This window comes from Scyliorhinus torazame, chromosome 2, assembly GCF_047496885.1.
Source record: "Scyliorhinus torazame isolate Kashiwa2021f chromosome 2, sScyTor2.1, whole genome shotgun sequence".
NCBI classification, from domain to species: Eukaryota; Metazoa; Chordata; class Chondrichthyes; order Carcharhiniformes; family Scyliorhinidae; genus Scyliorhinus; species Scyliorhinus torazame.
Window position 1 is genome coordinate 100407773 of NC_092708.1, and position 17471 is coordinate 100425243.

Genomic DNA, 17471 nt, shown 5'->3' on the forward strand with positions numbered 1-17471 from the left:
TACTCTGTGGGATTGGTTTAAGTGCTGCTCCCCTTGTTAGTGGGGAGCTGCCAGGTGCAGTCCTGTCAAATCACCTCGTGGGACAGTCATTTGCGACATAAATCCCGTGAGGCATCATTAAGTGGCCCAATTAACGTTAGATACCGATAATGGCCTCGCCAGGTCAGCCGTCGGGAAACACCCGATGTTCCCTGCTCGCTACCACATTTAGAACAAATTTGCTTTGATCGCGCCCAAAGTGCATATCCTACCTTTATTAGCCCACCCAAAATGCATCATCTCACACTTATCAGGATGAAATTCCATCTGCCATTACTCTGCCCAATTTACTAGCTAATCAATATCAGTCTGTAGCCTGTAGCCTAGACATTCTCACTATCAACAACACCACCAATTTTTGGGTCATCTGCAAACTTACTATTTATACCTTCTACTTTAACATCCGAGTCATTTATGTATATAACAAACATTAAGGGTCCCAGCACTCGTCGCAGGTTTCTAATCAGATGTGATGACTTTTTTTTTGTTAATGGAATGTGGATGTCACTGGCAAGGCCAGTATTTATTGCCCACCCCAATTGCCCTTGAACTGAAGGGGAGTTAAGAGTCAACTGTATTGCTGCATCTGGAGTCAGGTGTCTGCTCTAAATGGACATTAATGAACCAGATGAGTTTTGACACCAATCACTGCTTTTTGACATGGCCATTATTAACAAGACCAGCTTTCAATACCAGCTGCTGTGGTGGGATTTGAACCCCAATCCGAAGAGTATTAGCCTGAGCCTCAGGATTACTAGTCCAGTGACGTTACCATACACCATTGTTTTCTCTCAAATGAACACCCAAATAATTACTGCCAATCAATCTTGCTTGCAATGAAAATCAAATATTAAAAGCATGGGGTCTAATTTATTTAGGTACTAATTGATGTTGGAGATTTTTTAAAAGTCAAAGTTAAGCAGCTGGATTCGCTGTTCCTGAGACGTGTTGACGCCGATGCAGGATTCCTGGAGTTCCACAACAGCAAAACTGACCCCTTACCTGGATGGATTCAGCGACTATTAAGGGGCTAGCACCGGCGCCATGTGGAACACAATCGATTCCAATGAGAAATGGTGCTAGATTCACAGGATTTGCGATTGACTCTCAGGAGGCCGACAAGCTGCAGGCGCATATACGCACTTCACTCCCCCCATACACCATCCCAGCCAACAAGATGGCACTGATTGCGCTGGAGTGTGCCCATATGGCTGATGGGTTGCTGGGGCCAGAGGGCACCTATAGGAGTGGCCTGGTGGGATAGCCATACGACTCATGGCCCTAGGTTCACAATGGGCATTCAGCAGCGTGAGCAGCCTTGTAGGCTGCGGCAATGGCGCTCCATGCCCATCCACCCTGACCCCACAACCATCTCCTGGCCAGCCCCCCGCTACTCCCCCCGGGCCCTGGCAGAAGCCCCCTAACCGGCGGCACAACTGTCAGCAAACTATGGCGATATTGGACACTTTCCATACCCCCCTCTCCCCTTCAGCAGCCACGGCGCCTGTTTCATAGTTTTTAAAAGCACAAGTGAAACTCGCCGTCAGGAATTTGGTCCATTGGAGGCAGTGAATCGTGTAGGCCCTGGGAAATACCGGGTCAGGCCCATTAATGATATGCCAACGCCGTTTACTGTACGTGCTTTCTGGAACACATTGACGCAGCTGTCCAGGTGACGGAGAATTGCGATTTGACGTGAAATCGCCCGCCGTGATTTCGACGTCAGAACCGATTCTCCACCCAGTTGAATTTCCCGATTCTGGCGTCAGCCGACGGAGAATCTCGCCCAAGAATCTTTATGTTTTTACTTTTTGAATCTGTTTTTTGTTCTTTCATAATTATTTCCCTTTTTATTGCTTTTTCTGTGTGTGATTTGATACTGAATCCACCGTTCTAATTTACACTATTTCTTTCAGTCTTGCATGGTTAGTTTGACAATCCTTCAATTTGACTGCTTCAGGAGATAAACACTTGCTTGCCTCGTTCAATCAGATCCCAGCTACACTGTTTTCTTCAATCCGCCATTATCATCTTGCATATTTAGCAATTTGCCTTGCAAAAACATTTAAACCCTAAACATATAAGGGAAAGCACAGTAAGAAGTCTTACAACACCAGGTTAAAGTCCAACATGTTTGTTTCGAACACTAGCTTTCAGAGCACTGCTCCTTCCTCAGGTGAAGACATTGGCGTTGGCATATCATTACTGGGCCTCGGAGCAGTGCTCCGAAAGTAGTGTTCGAAACAAACCTGAAATGAAAATCGCTTATTGTCACAAGTAGACTTCAAATGAAGTTACTGTGAAAAGCCCCTAGTCGCCATATTTCGGCGCCTGTTCGGGGAGGCTGTTACGGGAATTGAACCGTGCTGCTGGCCCTCGTTGGTCTGCTTTCAAAGCCAGCGATTTAGCCTGTTGGACTTTAACCTGGTGTTGTAAGACTTCCAACGCCGGCATCTCCACATCATATAAGGGCAAGTTTAACTGATAGCAAATTTTGGCCCAGTTATGTTTGCCTTCAGATCTACCTAAGAATGAAGAAAACATTAATGCCAGCCAACGCTTTGCAATATTTCCAATAAAGTATTATAAGGGGAAAATAATTGAGCTGTAATTTCTTAACGCTTGCTCTTCTTATGCTATTTGCACAAGTAACTCATGAAGCACATGTAATTCCTAATCTTTTATGAAATTAGGTGGAATGTGTAAGAAACCAACAGAAGGTCATTACAGACAAGCTTGAACGAGAGAGAAGCACCTTGGAAGAACAGATCAATAATATTGAATTTGAGGTAAATGTTTTTATATAAAGAACAAGAGAGCACACTTTCTAGGCTTCTAGTGCTGAAGCATTGGAATTAGAGCATTGTGTGCTTTTGGGCTCATGCAAATTGTGAAAAGTCACCTACTCCAAATCTTCTTCGCACAGACACCATTTAAAATTCTGAATTAGCTCCTTTCATTCTTGGAAAAGTATTAGAGAACCTGGAGTGGAATGGTGTTTCTATGATGCAGGTTAGTTACAGTTATCTTTGCATGGTCACAGCTCATGGCACCGTGATGAACCAGACTGCATGGAAGCAATTCTCCTCAGTTATTAAAAGTTGGTATTGTAACGACACCCTGGGCTGCTAGTGTGTGGTCGATTCCAGTCCCCTTGATCTAGAGTCTCAACACTGTGGAAAATAGATTTTATATTAATACCCATGGCTTTGGTTGAGTTTTAAATTTATTTTAGAGTACCCAATTCATTTTTTCCAATTAAGGGCCAACTTTGCGTGCCAATCCTCCTACCCTGTACATCTATGGGTTGTGGGGGCAAAACCCACACTGGATCTGCTGTGATCTCTGCCATGAAAGACTATCTCTGGATCATTTGGGTGATTTAAACTCATAAAAGTAATGCCTTTAACCTAATGTGTTTCTGTTTAAAGGTGTTAAGTCTCTTGGATGTTGAAAGGAATAACTGAAGGATTATTTAGTATTGTAATATTTTCGGGGTTATCTTTGAAGTAAGGGGTGTTAAATGATCAAATGTTTATTTTAAAGGTTAAGTTGAGTTCATGGAATAAACATTGTTTTGTGTTTAAAAACCCACCTGTCCATAATTGTAATCCCACACTTGGAGAACAAGCCGGGTGCTCGGAAAAGCAACAAATACATTAAAGGGGGAAGTTGGTTGAACTCCATGTTACGTTTTGGGGTTCTGAAAACGCCTCTCCCGTAACAACGCACATTAAACCTATGTTCCCTAGTACTTGACTCGACTGATCTAGCAAAGAGCATCTGACTATCCACTCTGTCCTTGCCACTCATAACCTTGAAGAACTCTTATCAGGTCGCCTCTCAACCTCCGTTGTTCCAGTGAGAACAGACCGAGTTTATCTAACCTCTCCTCATAGCTAATGCCCTCCATACCAGGCAACAACCTAGTAATCCACTTCTGTACCCTCTCCAAAGCATCCACATCCTTCTGGTAGTGTGGCGACCAGAATTGTACACAATATTCCAAATGAGGTCTAACTAAGGTCGTGTACAGCTGCAATATGACTTGCCAATTTTTATAGTCAATGCCCTGAGCGATGAAGGCCAGCATGCCGTATGCCTTCTTGACCATCTTATCCACATGGTTGGATTGCCACTTTCAGCGATCGGTGGACATGCACGCCCAGATCTCTCTGTCTGTCAGTACTCACAAGAGTTCCACTATTTATTGTGTAATTCCTATATGCATGGGACCTTCCAAAGTGTATTACCTCACACTTGTCCGGATTAAACTCCACCTGCCATTTCTCCGCCCAAGACTCCAACCAGTTTATATCCTGCTGTATCCCATGACAATCCTCTTCACTATCTGCAACTCCACCAATTTTTGTATCATCTGTGAACTTACTAATCAGACCAGCTACATTTTCTTCAAAATCATTTATATACACCACGAACACCAAAGGCCCCAGAACTGATCCCTGTGGAACACCGCTAGTCACAGCCTTCCATTCAGAAAATCACCCTTCTACTGCTATCCTTTGTCTTCTGTGCCCAAGCCAGTTCTGTATCCAACTTGCCAGATCTCCTCTGATCCCATGTAACTTCACCTTTTGTACCAGTTTACCATGAGGTACCTTGTGAAAGGCTTTACTGAAGTCCATTTATATCTACTGCCTTTCCCTCATCTGTCACCTTTGTCACTTCCTCGAAAAACTCGATCAAATTAGTGAGACACGATGTCCACTTCACAAAACCATGCTGTCCATCACTAATAAGTCCATTTGTTTCCAAATGTGAGTAAATCCTATCTCTAAGAATCTTTTCCAATAATTTCCCTACCACTGATATAAGGCTCATCGGCCTATAATTTCCTGGATTTTCCTTGCTGCCCTTCTTAAACAAAGGACAACATTGGCTACTCTCCAGGCCTCTGGATCTTCACGTGTAGCCAATGAGGATACAAAGATTACTGTTAAGGCTCCAGCAATTTCCTCCCTCGCCTCCTGCAGTATTCTGGGATATATCCCATCAGGCCCTTGGGACTTATCTACTTTAATGCTTTTTAAGATGTCCAACACCTCTTTATTAATATCAACATGACTCACAATATCTACACACTCTACCCTATACTCCTCATCCACCAAGTCCTTCTCTTTGATGAATACTAGGCAAAATATTCATTTAGTACCTCTCCCAGTTCCTCGAGTTCCATACATAGATTCCCTCCAATATCCTTGAATGGACCAACCCTTTCTTTGGCTACCCTCTTGCTCTTTACATATGTATAAAACGTCTTGGGATTTTCCTTAATCCGGTTTGCCATTGACATTTCATGACCCCTTTTAGCCTTCCTATCTCCTACCTTAAGTTCCTTCCTACTTGCTTTATATTCTTCAAGGGCTTCATCTGTCCTAAGCCTTTTAGACCTTACGAATGCTTCCCTTTTCTTTTTGACAAGATTCATAATATCCCTTGTTATCCAGGATTCCCTATACTTGCCACCCTTATCTTTCATCCGCACAGGTACATGCATTTTTTAAAAAAATTATTTTTATTCAAAATTTTTCACAGATTATCACAACAGAAAAATAGAACCCCCCCCCCCTTTACACAAATAATAAAACAACAAGAACAAAAGTGCACAAATAAACAAATACACGTTAAACAGTAAACAATAGTGCATCCCCTACCAGCCACGAACTTACCCCCCCTCCCGGGTTGCTGCTGCTGCTGACCATCTTCTAACGCTCCGCCAGGAAGTCTACGAACGGCTGCCACCGCCTGAAGAACCCTTCCACAGACTCCTTTAAGGTAAGTTTCACCTTCTCCAATTTAATAAACCCTGCAATGTCGTTAATCCAGGATTCCACGCTTAGGGGCCTCGCATCCTCCCACTGAAGCAGAATCCTTCGCCGGGCTACCAGGGATGCAAAGGCCAGAATACTGGCCTCTTTCGCCTCCTGCACTCCCGGCTCGTCCAACACTCCAAATATTGCGAGCCCCCAGCTAGGCCTAACCCTGGAATTCACTACCCTTGACACCGTCCTCGCTACACCCCTCCAGAACTCCTCCAATGCTGGACATGCCCAGAACATGTGGGTGTGGTTTGCTGTGCTCCCCGAACATCTCGCACATCTGTCCTCACTCCCAAAAAAACGACTTAGCCTTTCCCCGGTCATGTGTGCCTTGTGCAGCACCTTAACTTGTATCAGGCTGAGCCTTCGGTCCTGAATTCTAATCACTGACATTTGAAATGCCGGATGTTGATATTCCCTCAAACAGCCAGTCACTCTCCAGATCCTGCCAAATGCTGTTGCAATTAGCCTTCCCCTTGTCCAACACCTTCACCTGAGGACCACTCTTGTCCTTTTCCATAAGCAGCTTAAAACTTATAGAATTATGATCACTGTTCCCGAAATGATCTCCTACTGAAACTTCGATCATCTGGCCGGGCTCATTTCCCAGCACCAGGTCTAATATGGCCCCTTCCCGAGTTGGGCTATTTACATATTGTTTCAAGAAACCCTCCTGGACACTCCTTCCAAATTCTACTCCATCCATGCCTCTAACCGGAAGTGTGTCCCAGTCAATATAGGGAAAGTTAAAATCACTCACCATGACAACCCTATTGTTTATGCTTCTTTCCAAGATCGGTCTGCATATCTGCTCCTCTATCTCCCGCTGGCTGTTAGGAGGTCTGTAGTAAACCCCCAACATTGTGACAGCACCCTTCCTATTCCTGAGCTCTACCCAGAGCTGGAGTGATACAAAAATACCTTGCTCATTATTTTTATGTGCTTCTCTCTGCGAAAGTTCCAAATGCACCAGTGCCATTTGATAGATGACCTTTGAGGTCATGCCCAATCTCCTCAAATTTGGAAAATCTGAAAAGCGGCTGCAAGAAACCGCCTCCAAACTCTAAATATTGAGTGGAGGGTAACATTTTTAACAACTGTCTTGTTTTACAGACAATATTTGGCTCTTTTTAACTTGCGCATGAACATTCCAGACCTACTCTGATGCAAAATCTTAATTTAAGAAATGACAAATCTCCAGAAATTAATATCGATGAAAGTCAAATATTTTTTGCTTTTGCTCCTCGGAGCTTCTTTACACAGGCGGAACATAACTTTGAACTGTAATGACCTTTGACCTAGATGCAGTACAGTAGGAAAAATTTGTAATTTCTTTAAAATGTCTGTGGAACTGTAATTGCTTTTGAGAATGTTTGAAAAGCACTGTTCACGTTCGCATCAATTCTAATAGGATCAATTGTACTTTTCTTTGTTGTACCATCTAAACCACATTATATTTAACCCATAAATGATGGACAAATGACCACAAGTTGCTGAATACAATAAGATTTTATTACACACATACAAAGTTAATATTAGTCAATCACACACACATACAAGTTGAACTCTAAACTAATACACTAGAAAGACCTTAACTTAACTTGCGGGTGACTGCAAGTACAGAGCCGATATGGCCTTATCTGAATCCTGTAGTCTTGGCAGCGCTGGATGTCTGTTGCTGGTCATCTGTGTCCTCGGCTCTGGTTCCTTCTGTGGATGGCGTGGATGGTCTTCCCCTTGGCTGATGAAGGGTTCACCGTTGTTGTTGGCTATCGAAAGCTGCAGTCGAGAGAGCGAGTGGTGGGCTGCGCAGCACCTTTTATCCTTTGGGAATTTTGTGTGCTTTTGGGCAGTCCCAGGTGAAGGTCCAATGGATCGGTCAGGGCTCGATCACTCTGATCGATTTCAACCAATTAAGGGTTGCCACCTTGATGGCTGGGGGGGGGGGGGGGGGGGGGGTCCCGGTCAGCCATGGCCATTAGTGTCAGAGGCACATAGGCCTTCTCAAATAAAGAAAACAGATGCCACCATGTCTACCACTTATTGTTAGTTTCTATCTGGAGCCCATTGCCCCGGGATGACGGTTTAACGGCCTTTTTCCTGTGGCAGTTTCTGCAAAAGTCTGAGCTGCAGCTTTTGTATATGCATATCTTGTATATTTTGTCTGTGCTCTGGCTTTGGCCAAATTTCCCATCGATCCTTGCGGGTGCCCATTTTAGGTGGCCACATATTGAATAATGAGAAATACTGGTCCATGAGACCTAGTGACCCTTGATCTGGAAGCAGTACTAACAGGAAGGCAGCTAAGATATGGAAGCCGTGGCAGACACAAAAAAGAGCTGACAGAGACAGAAAGAGGAACACATAGAATTCATGTGAGGTGAAGCCAGCAAAGAATGGTCAGTTCTCTGTTTGGGATCCTCAGATGGAATATGTCTCCTGGTGAATGTGACTCAAGGGCTGAATCAATTAAGTGGGATAGACTGAAATTGCACATGGTGCTACATTTGTACAGAAATTATGTGGGTGTTTGTAGTTGTGTAATATGTATCTTTGTTGTTTCAACTATTTAATGTGAAATTTACCTTTTTTAAGTATCATTTTCCTTTAATTCATGATTAACTTGTGTTGGTTCGGATTCATGTTTAAAGTAAAAGCTACAAAAAGTGGAATATTGTTGGTGATTTCTCCATTTGGGGGTTGTTCGATAAATGTAGTTATTTTGGTTTACAGTTCCTCCATAGGGATCATAACAATATTCACTGAAGCTGAGCAAGCAAAGTGCACATCAGAATTCAATCCCAAACAGCAAACATTATGAATCCACATTTGCATATTTTAAATGTTGATTTAATATATAACTAAAGTTTTGTGGAAATGCACTTTAGACCTTATGAACGAGTAACCATAAATCTACATTCACGAATTAAGAAATCTGCACTAACTAACATTGTAGTTTTCATTTGCAAATTTCACACTCACAGGAGGATTGACTTCATTGGTACTATTTCAAATTGTATCAATTATTAGAATTATTATTATAGTACCAATTATTATGCATTATTGGAAATGGAGGTAATTAAATAGTGGCATATTAGTATTCATGATTTCCTCTCTTTTCTTTTATAATCAGGAAGAAATCCCCCCTCATCTTGATGAAATTCCAGAAGATATACATTACTTGGAATGCCCATACCCTGACCTGAAGGCTTCTGTTCTGCAGGAGTTCCAGAACCTGAATGCAAAATACAAATCTCAGCTAGAGAATATCAATCATCAACTTAAATTTACAGACAGGTAAAATAACAGCTATGAAAGAATCAGTTATGAAGTCAATGTACAAACTATCTTCCTGCTATATAAATGGAAACACTCTTGATGCTGCAGTAGGTGTGCTTACATAATCGTATGAAATGGGGAGAGATTTTCATTTGCCTACACCCCATTCATCCTGAAAATCAGGTGATTGGCAGATGATTTTTAAAAAAATCTCCCACCCATCGATCCTAAGGTTGCTATTTAGGATGATTTTAGACAGGATGACAGCAAATCAATTAGTTCTGCATTGTGTCTCCAGAACAATGCAATATATATTCTGTTGACTTCTTGACTTACTATCACATATTTTTCTGCAGATTTATATACTCCCTTAGATGCCATTTCTGTTTTAGTTAATTAGGGGTTTCTTCCATAAGCATGTAGATAATTCAGATTCTTCATTGTGATTCATTATAAATGAAACAACAATATTTCCCAAATTGTAAGTATTGATATTGCAATAGATTTTATTAAAAAGCTACAGAGCCAAACTAGAAGTTGAAAAAAGGATGCTGTACTGAAATGCTTCCAAAACATAAATGCTTGTTGCAATGTAATACCACAGCTTAATTCTATAGAAATATGGGGCTGGATTCTCCAAAAATGGGGCGATGTCCCCTCGCCGGTGTAAAAACGCTAGCATTTCACTCCAGACTTTCCTGAAAAAAATAAAGAGCTATTCACTTATCTGCAGGGGGCTGGCAGGGGCCCGCTGAGGTTCACACAGCTTTGGCTCCAGATACAGGCCCCCGCTCTTCTGGTCCCGAGTCCATGCATATGCACTTCGTGGTGACCTCCAGCAGCCGCGCTGAAAGCGATGGCAGACTCAGCCAACGGACCTGGACCATCAAACAAGGTCCCACCAAACTGCCCCACGCTGCTCCATCTGACCCACCCGATCGCCACTCCGGCTGCCCATAAGGCCCCCCCGGCGTGCTTTTTCCTCCCCGCCCCCGACCGGCAAGACGTGGTTCCCATGATATTCAGATAAACATCATGGTGCAAACATACATACACACTGATGGACAGATCAACGGACCAATCAATACACACGCAACATCACAGGCAAGAGCATACACACTATAAAAGGGGGAACACGACACTTCCGATTCATTCCAGCAGGCGACAGCTCAGGGCACAGAGCTCACACCAAGCCACTCAGACATTCACCATGTGCTGAGTGCCTCTCCAAGATAGTGTTAGGGCTGGATCCACAGGGTAGAGGGTAATGAACGAACCGCAGTAACCAGTTTACAAATGTTAATATTGTTAGTAATAAAACTGAGTTGTACCTTCCGCAACCGTGTTGGTTCGTCTGTGTAGCAGAGCACCCAAAACGACAGTGGTTAGAACCACGCCGTCGGGAATTCGACCGGTTGGGACCTGAGTATTGCTGGGAGGGCCTCTGGCAATGGCCCCCCCCAGCCGCGCCTTGTAATTCGCCCGCGAGCGATTCTCCAGGGACCGGATTGTTATAACCTGCCTACTTACCATTGGCTGGGGACTAATGACAATCCCACAATCCTGTGGGAGTATGAGCTTCCCCAATGAGGGGGGCGGAGAAACCATTAGTAAACTCCATGTATAAATAAAGCTGGCCAGTTTGGAAACAGCAGGAAGGAGTGTGCAGCAAGGGAAGTTGCTGCTGTTATATATATATGTTATTGTAAATAAATGTTATTACTTTGTATCCTTAAAACTTGTGCTGGATTCTTCATGGCCCTCACAAAACTGGCGACGAAGGTTAAAGTGAATAGCTGTCTACACTGCTGAAGCCACCTCCCTGGACTTTTGTTGGATACAGGTTGGAAGTTGTTTTCTATTATACCATGCCTCTGTATGGACGTTTGGATGTTTTTGATGCTGCGCTGGAAAGCTGGAACCAGTACACACAACGGATGCGTTACTATTTCCGGGCAAACAATATCACCGAAACCGAGCGCCAGGTGGTCATATTGCTCACTGCCTGCGGCCCGCATACGTTTGGGGTGATTAGGAGCCTTACGTACCCAGCTGCGCCGGACACCAAAACGTTTGATGAACTTGTGAATATAGTGGGGCAACATTTTAACCCAACCCCGTCCACGATAGTCCAGCGTTACCGGTTTAATACCGCTGAGAGGACCCCTGGAGAATCCCTTGCCGATTTTTTTATCCAGGCTACGCAGGATTGCGGAGTACTGTGACTATGGTGAGACCTTGTCAGAAATATTACGTGACTGTTTGGTTTGCGGTATTAACAATGCTGCCACCCAGAGATAGTTGTTAGCTGAGCCAACATTGACTTTTCAACAGGCCATTCAAATAGTATTGTCCCGAGAGAGCGCAGAATGAGGAGTGCAGGAGCTACAGGGAATGGAAGTGCATGCCTTGGGGCGCAACCCCTTCCGTCCAAAAACGTCCCCCCGCACTCCTGCGGTACCTTGGGCGAGGCAACGTCCGGACCGACGCTAGTGGCCGTCGGACATTCCTCCCCGAAGGGAGCCTTCTCCAGAACCAATGGATGAGGAGGCATGTCCGTGTCAGACTTGTAGGCGCCGACCGCATCGCAGACGGCGGTCCTGGGGCGCCGTCGTTCCGACCGAAACTGGGACCAGCCCAGGGGCCGTAACTGGGATCAGCCCAGGGGCCGTACCTTCCATGTGGATGAAACTGCGGCGACTACCTCCTGAGGACGTGGAGACGGAGGACGACTGCCTGCAGCTGCATTGTGTGGCAGCTCCCCGTGTGGCCCCCATTAAGGTGACAGTACGGGTCAATGGCCACCCGCTTGAGATGGAGTTGGACACTGGCGCAGCGGTCTCCGTGATCGCCCAGAGGACATTCGACCGCATCAAGCAGGGTATACAGACCCTTACATTAACCGACTCACAGGCCAGGTTGGCCACCTACACGGGGGAACCACTGGACATTGCAAGAACTACAATGACCCCTGTTGTTTATGGACGCCAGGAGGGGCGTTTCCCACTTATCGTGGTGTGCGGCCATGGGCCCAGCCTGTTGGGTCGGGACTGGTTGCGACATTTGCGGTTGCAATGGCAGCACATCCTCCAAACAGTTTCTGAAGGGTTCATTGAGGTGCTAGGACAATACCCAGATGTATTCCAGCCTGGTTTGGGGAAAATAAAAGGGGCCGTAGCCCGTATCCAAGTCGAACCAGGAGCCACGCTGCGCTATTTCCGGGCGCGCCCGGTGCCTTACGCCTTGCTCGAGAAGGTAGAAGGGGAGCTCACTCGTTTGGAGAGTTTGTGTATTATCAGGCCCGTCCGTTTTGCTGACTGGGCAGCACCCATTGTACCTGTAATAAAGCCAGATGCCACAGTTCGCTTGTGTGGCGACTATAAACTTACAGTGAATTTGGCTTCCCGACTAGACCGATATCCAATGCCTCACATAGAGGATCTCTACGCGAAGCTTGCAGGTGGACTCTCGTTCACAAAATTAGATACGAGTCACGCCTACCTGCAGTTGGAGCTGGACCCTGCATCCCGACCATATGTGACGATTAATACACACCGGGGCCTGTATGAATATACACGGTTGCCCTTTTGAGTATCCTCTGCCTGCGCAATTTTTCAACGTGTTATGGAGGGCATTTTGAGAGGTTTACCACGTGTTGCTGTCTACTTAGATGACGTTTTGATTACAGGGACGTTGGAGCAGGAACATTTGGAAAATCTGGAGGCTGTCCTTAGACGCCTTTCGGAGGCTGGAGTCCGTTTACGTCGCACAAAGTGCGTATTTCAGGCAAAGGAAGTAGTCTACCTAGGTTATCGGGTGGACCGCGAAGGTTTGCACCCCGTCGCAGAGAAGGTGCGTGCAATTCAACATGCCCCCACCCCGACTGACACTTCGCATCTTCGTTCTTTTCTCGGTCTCATAAACTATTGCGGGAAGTTCCTCCCCAATCTGGCAACTACGCTGGCCCCTTTGCACCTTCTACTAAAGAAAAATCACACCTGGGTTTGGGGTCAGCTGCAAGAAACCGCTTTCCGGTGGGTAAAGCAATAATTGTCGTCGTCTGGGTTACTAACCCACTATGATCCTGGAAAGTCTTTGCTCGTCACATGTGATGCATCCCCGTATGGTATTGGGGCCGTCCTGTCCCACAAGATGGAGAACGGGGCCGAGCGACCGATAGCTGACTGCAGCGGAGAAAAGGTATGCGCAGATCGAGAAGGAGGGCCTGGCAGTGGTTTTTGCGGTGAAACGCTTCCACCAGTACGTGTACGGCCGCCATTTCACTATCTTGACTGATCATAAGCCTCTGCTGGGACTTTTCAGAGAGGATAAGCCAATACCGCCCATTGCTTCTGCACGGATCCAGCGCTGGGCTTTGTTGCTTGCTGCATACGAGTATTCTCTGGAGCACAAACCAGGTACGCAGATAGCAAATGCCAACGCACTGAGCCGATTGCCTTTATCGACTGGCCCCATGTCGACCCCCACGACCGGTGAGGTGGTTGCAACCCTAAATTTTATGGATACCTTGCCTGTCACGGCATCACAGATCCGTGAGTGGACCCAGAGGGAGCCAGTCCTGTCAAAGGTTCGGCACATAGTCCTGTATGGTGGGCAGCATAGACAGCTCCCAGGCGAGTTGTGGGCATTTTCCTCCAAGCAGTCAGAATTCAGCGTGGAAGACGGCATCCTCTTGTGGGGGACGCGTGTGATTGTCCCGGAAAAAGGCCAGGAGCTGACACTAACAGACTTGCACAATGGGCATCCAGGTGTGACCAAAATGAAAATGTTGGCCTGGAGTTATGTCTGGTGGCCAGGCCTCGACACCGACATTGAGAAGGTGGCCCAAAACTGCTCCATTTGCCAGGAGCATCAGAAGCTTCCGCCGGCCGCGCCCCTACATCATTGGGAATGGCCAGGGCGGCCTTGGGCACGCTTGCATGCAGATTTCGCAGGCCCTTTTCAAGGATCCATGTTCCTTCTATTAATTGACGCCCAGTCTAAATGGCTAGAGGTGCATAAGATGCAGGGTACAACGTCCTGCGGAACAATTGAAAAGATGCGTTTGTCGTTTAGTACGCATGGCCTCCCCGAGGTGCTGGTCACGGATAACGGCACTCCATTCACGAGTGAGGAGTTTGCGAGGTTCACGAAGATGAAAGCATACGCCATATCCGCACTGCCCCTTACCACCCGGCTTCAAATGGGTTGGCAGAGCGCGCAGAGCAGACATTCAAAAGAGGCCTAAAGAAGCAGTCTTCCGGATCAATGGACACGAGACTGGCTCGCTTTTTGTTTACGTATAGGACCACCCCCCATGCAGTGACTGGGGTAGCTCCCGCAGCACTCCTAATGGGCCGGAGACTTCGCACCCACCTTAGTATGGTTTTCCCGGACATTGGCGCAAAAGTACGCCGCACATAAGAACGGCAGGGACAGGGATTTTCTCGGCACCGGCCGATTCGGCAGTTTGCGCCCGGTGACCCAGTGTTCGTTCGGAATTTTGCTGGTGGTGCCCAGTGGGTTCCTGGTGTAATCTTTCGCCAAACGGGCCCTATGTCTTACCAGGTGCAAGCCCAGGGTCGTCTCCAGCGCAAACATGTAGACCACGTTCGGTCCAGAAGACTATCCCCTCAAAAGATTCCCCGTCCACGGAGTTCATTTTTACAGCCGCAGAGACCAGAGACAAGGGAAGGTAGTTCTCACAATCTTCCACTGGTGCCTCACTCAAAGCCTGCGCAGGTCGTTACAGAACCGAATGGAGATAGAGACGCTGACATGACGGAGGCAGCAGACTCTGACTCCGAGATGGAGACACAGGATGCATCAGAGGGGGAATCCTCGGGTCCACGGGCCATGGATGTACAACCGTTGCGCCGTTCATCACGGAAGCGCCGGTCTCCGTCTCGTTACATGCCCCCTGATCCAGCGCCGCGTGCAAATGGTGTCCGGCTTGCAGCAAAACAAGTCCGACGCCCTCCTTCGCCAGGGTCTTCGGTGGATTCCTTGTACTTTGGGGGGGAGGGAAGTGTTATAACCTGCCTACTTACCATTGGCTGGGGACTAATGACAATCCCACAATCCTGTGGGAGTATGAGCTTCCCCAATGAGGGGGGGCGGAGAAACCATAGTAAACTCCATGTATAAATAAACCTGGCCAGTTTGGAACCAGCAGGAAGGAGTGTGCAGCAAGGGAAGTTGCTGCTGTTATATATATATATGTTATTGTAAATAAATGTTATTACTTTGTATCTTTTGTAAGGGCCCCGAAGAATCCAGCACGAGTTTTAAGGATCCAAAATAATAAAGTTTATTTACTATAACAATATATACATAGCAGTAGCAGTAACTTCCCTTGCTACCTTCTCCTTCCTCCTGGTTCCTGGACTGGCCAGCTTATTTATAGTAGGAGTTTCTCCGCCCCCCTCATTGGGGAAGTTCATACTCCCATAGGATTGTGGGATAGTCATTAGTCCCCAGCCAATCGTCAGTAGGCATGTTATAACATCCCTCCCCCCCAAAGTCCAAGGAATCCACCGTAGGCCCTGGCGAAGGAAGGCGTCGAACTCGTTTGGCCGCAGGCCGGACGCCATTTGCACGCGGCGCTGGATCAGGCGGCGTATAACGAGACGGAGACCGGCGCTTCCGTGATGAACGGCGCGGTTGTACATCCACGGCCTGTGGACCCGAGGATTCCCCCTCTGATTCATCCTGTGTCTCCATCTCGGAGTCAGAGTCTGCTGCCTCTGTCATGTCAGCGTCTCTGTCCCCATTCGGTCCCGTCATGACCTGCGCAGGCTTGGAGTGAGGCACCAGTGGAAGATTTGGAGGACTACCTTCCCTTGTTTCTGGTCTTTGCCGCTGTTGAACTGAGCTCCGGGGGCGGGGAATCTTTTGCAGGGATGATCTTCTGGACCGGACGTGGTCTACATGTTTTCGCTGGAGATGACCCTGGGCTTGCACTTGGTACGATATAGGGCCAGTTTGGCGAACGATTACCCCAGGGCACCACCAGCAAAATTCCGCACGAACACTGGGTCACCGGGCGCAAACTGCCGAATCGGACGATGCTGAGACAATCCCGGTCCCTGCCGTTCTTGTGTGCGGCGTACTTTTGCGCCAATGTCCGGGAAGACCATACTAAGGCGGGTGCGAAGTCTCCGGCCCATTAGGAGTTCAGCGGGAGCTACCCCAGTCACTGTATGGGGGGTGGTCCTGTACGTAAACAAAAACCGAGCCAGTCTCGTGTCCATTGATCCGGAAGACTGCTTCTTTAGGCCTCTTTTGAATGTTTGCACTGCACGCTCTGCCAACCCATTTGAAGCCGGGTGGTAAGGGGCAGTGCGGATATGGCGGATGCCGTTCATCTTTGTAAACCTAGCAAACTCCTCACTCGTGAATGGAGTGCCATTATCCGTGACCAGCACCTCGGGGAGGCCATGCGTGCTAAATGATAAACGCATTTTTTCAATTGTTGCGCAGGACGTTGTCCCCTGCATCTTATGCACCTCCAGCCATTTGGACTGGGCGTCAATTAGTAGAAGGAACATGGATCCCTGAAAAGGGCCTGCGAAATCTGCATGTAAGCGTGCCCAAGGCCGCCCTGGCCATTCCCAGTGATGTAGGGGCGCGGCCGGCGGAAGCTTCTGATGCTCCTGGCAAATGGAGCAGTTTTGGGCCACCTTCTCAATGTCGGTGTCGAGGCCTGGCCACCAGACATAACTCCGGGCCAACATTTTCATCTTGGTCACGCCCGGATGCCCATTGTGCAAGTCTGATAATATCAGCTCCTGGCCTTTTTCCGGGACAACCACACGCGTCCCCCACAAGAGGATGCCGTCTTCCACGCTGAACTCTGACAGTTTGGAGGAAAATGCCCGCAACTCGCCTGGGAGCTGTCTATGCTGCCCACCATACAGGACTATGTGCCGAACCTTTGACAGGACTGGCTCCGTCTGGGTCCACTCACGGATCTGTGATGCCGTGACAGGCAAGGTGTCCATAAAATTTAGGGTTGCGACCACCTCACCGGTCGTGGGGGTCGACATGGGGCCGGTCGATAAAGGCAATCGGCTCAGTGCGTCGGCATTTGCTATCTGCATACCTGGTTTGTGCTCCAGAGAATACTCATATGCAGCAAGCAACAAAGCCCAGCGCTGGATCCGTGCAGAAGCAATGGGCGGTATCGGCTTAACCTCTCTGAAGAGTCTCAGCAGGGGCTTATGATCAGTCACGATAGTGAAATGGCGGCCGTACACATACTGGTGGAAGCGTTTCACCGCGAAAACCACTGCCAGGCCCTCCTTCTCGATC

At 47.3% G+C, this 17471-nt stretch overlaps 1 protein-coding gene across 8 annotated transcripts in view; it reads left to right on the plus strand.

The window, feature by feature from the left end:
- Positions 1–17471, plus strand: part of LOC140390043 (coiled-coil domain-containing protein 148-like) — a 301551-nt gene that overhangs the window by 154580 nt on the left and 129500 nt on the right. For all 8 annotated transcript variants that reach the window (XM_072474916.1, XM_072474899.1, XM_072474930.1 and 5 more), the window contains 2 exons: positions 2733–2828; positions 9013–9176. In XM_072474916.1, coding sequence (XP_072331017.1) covers positions 2733–2828; positions 9013–9176 — 260 coding nt within the window. The remainder of the gene's footprint in view (positions 1–2732; positions 2829–9012; positions 9177–17471) is intronic.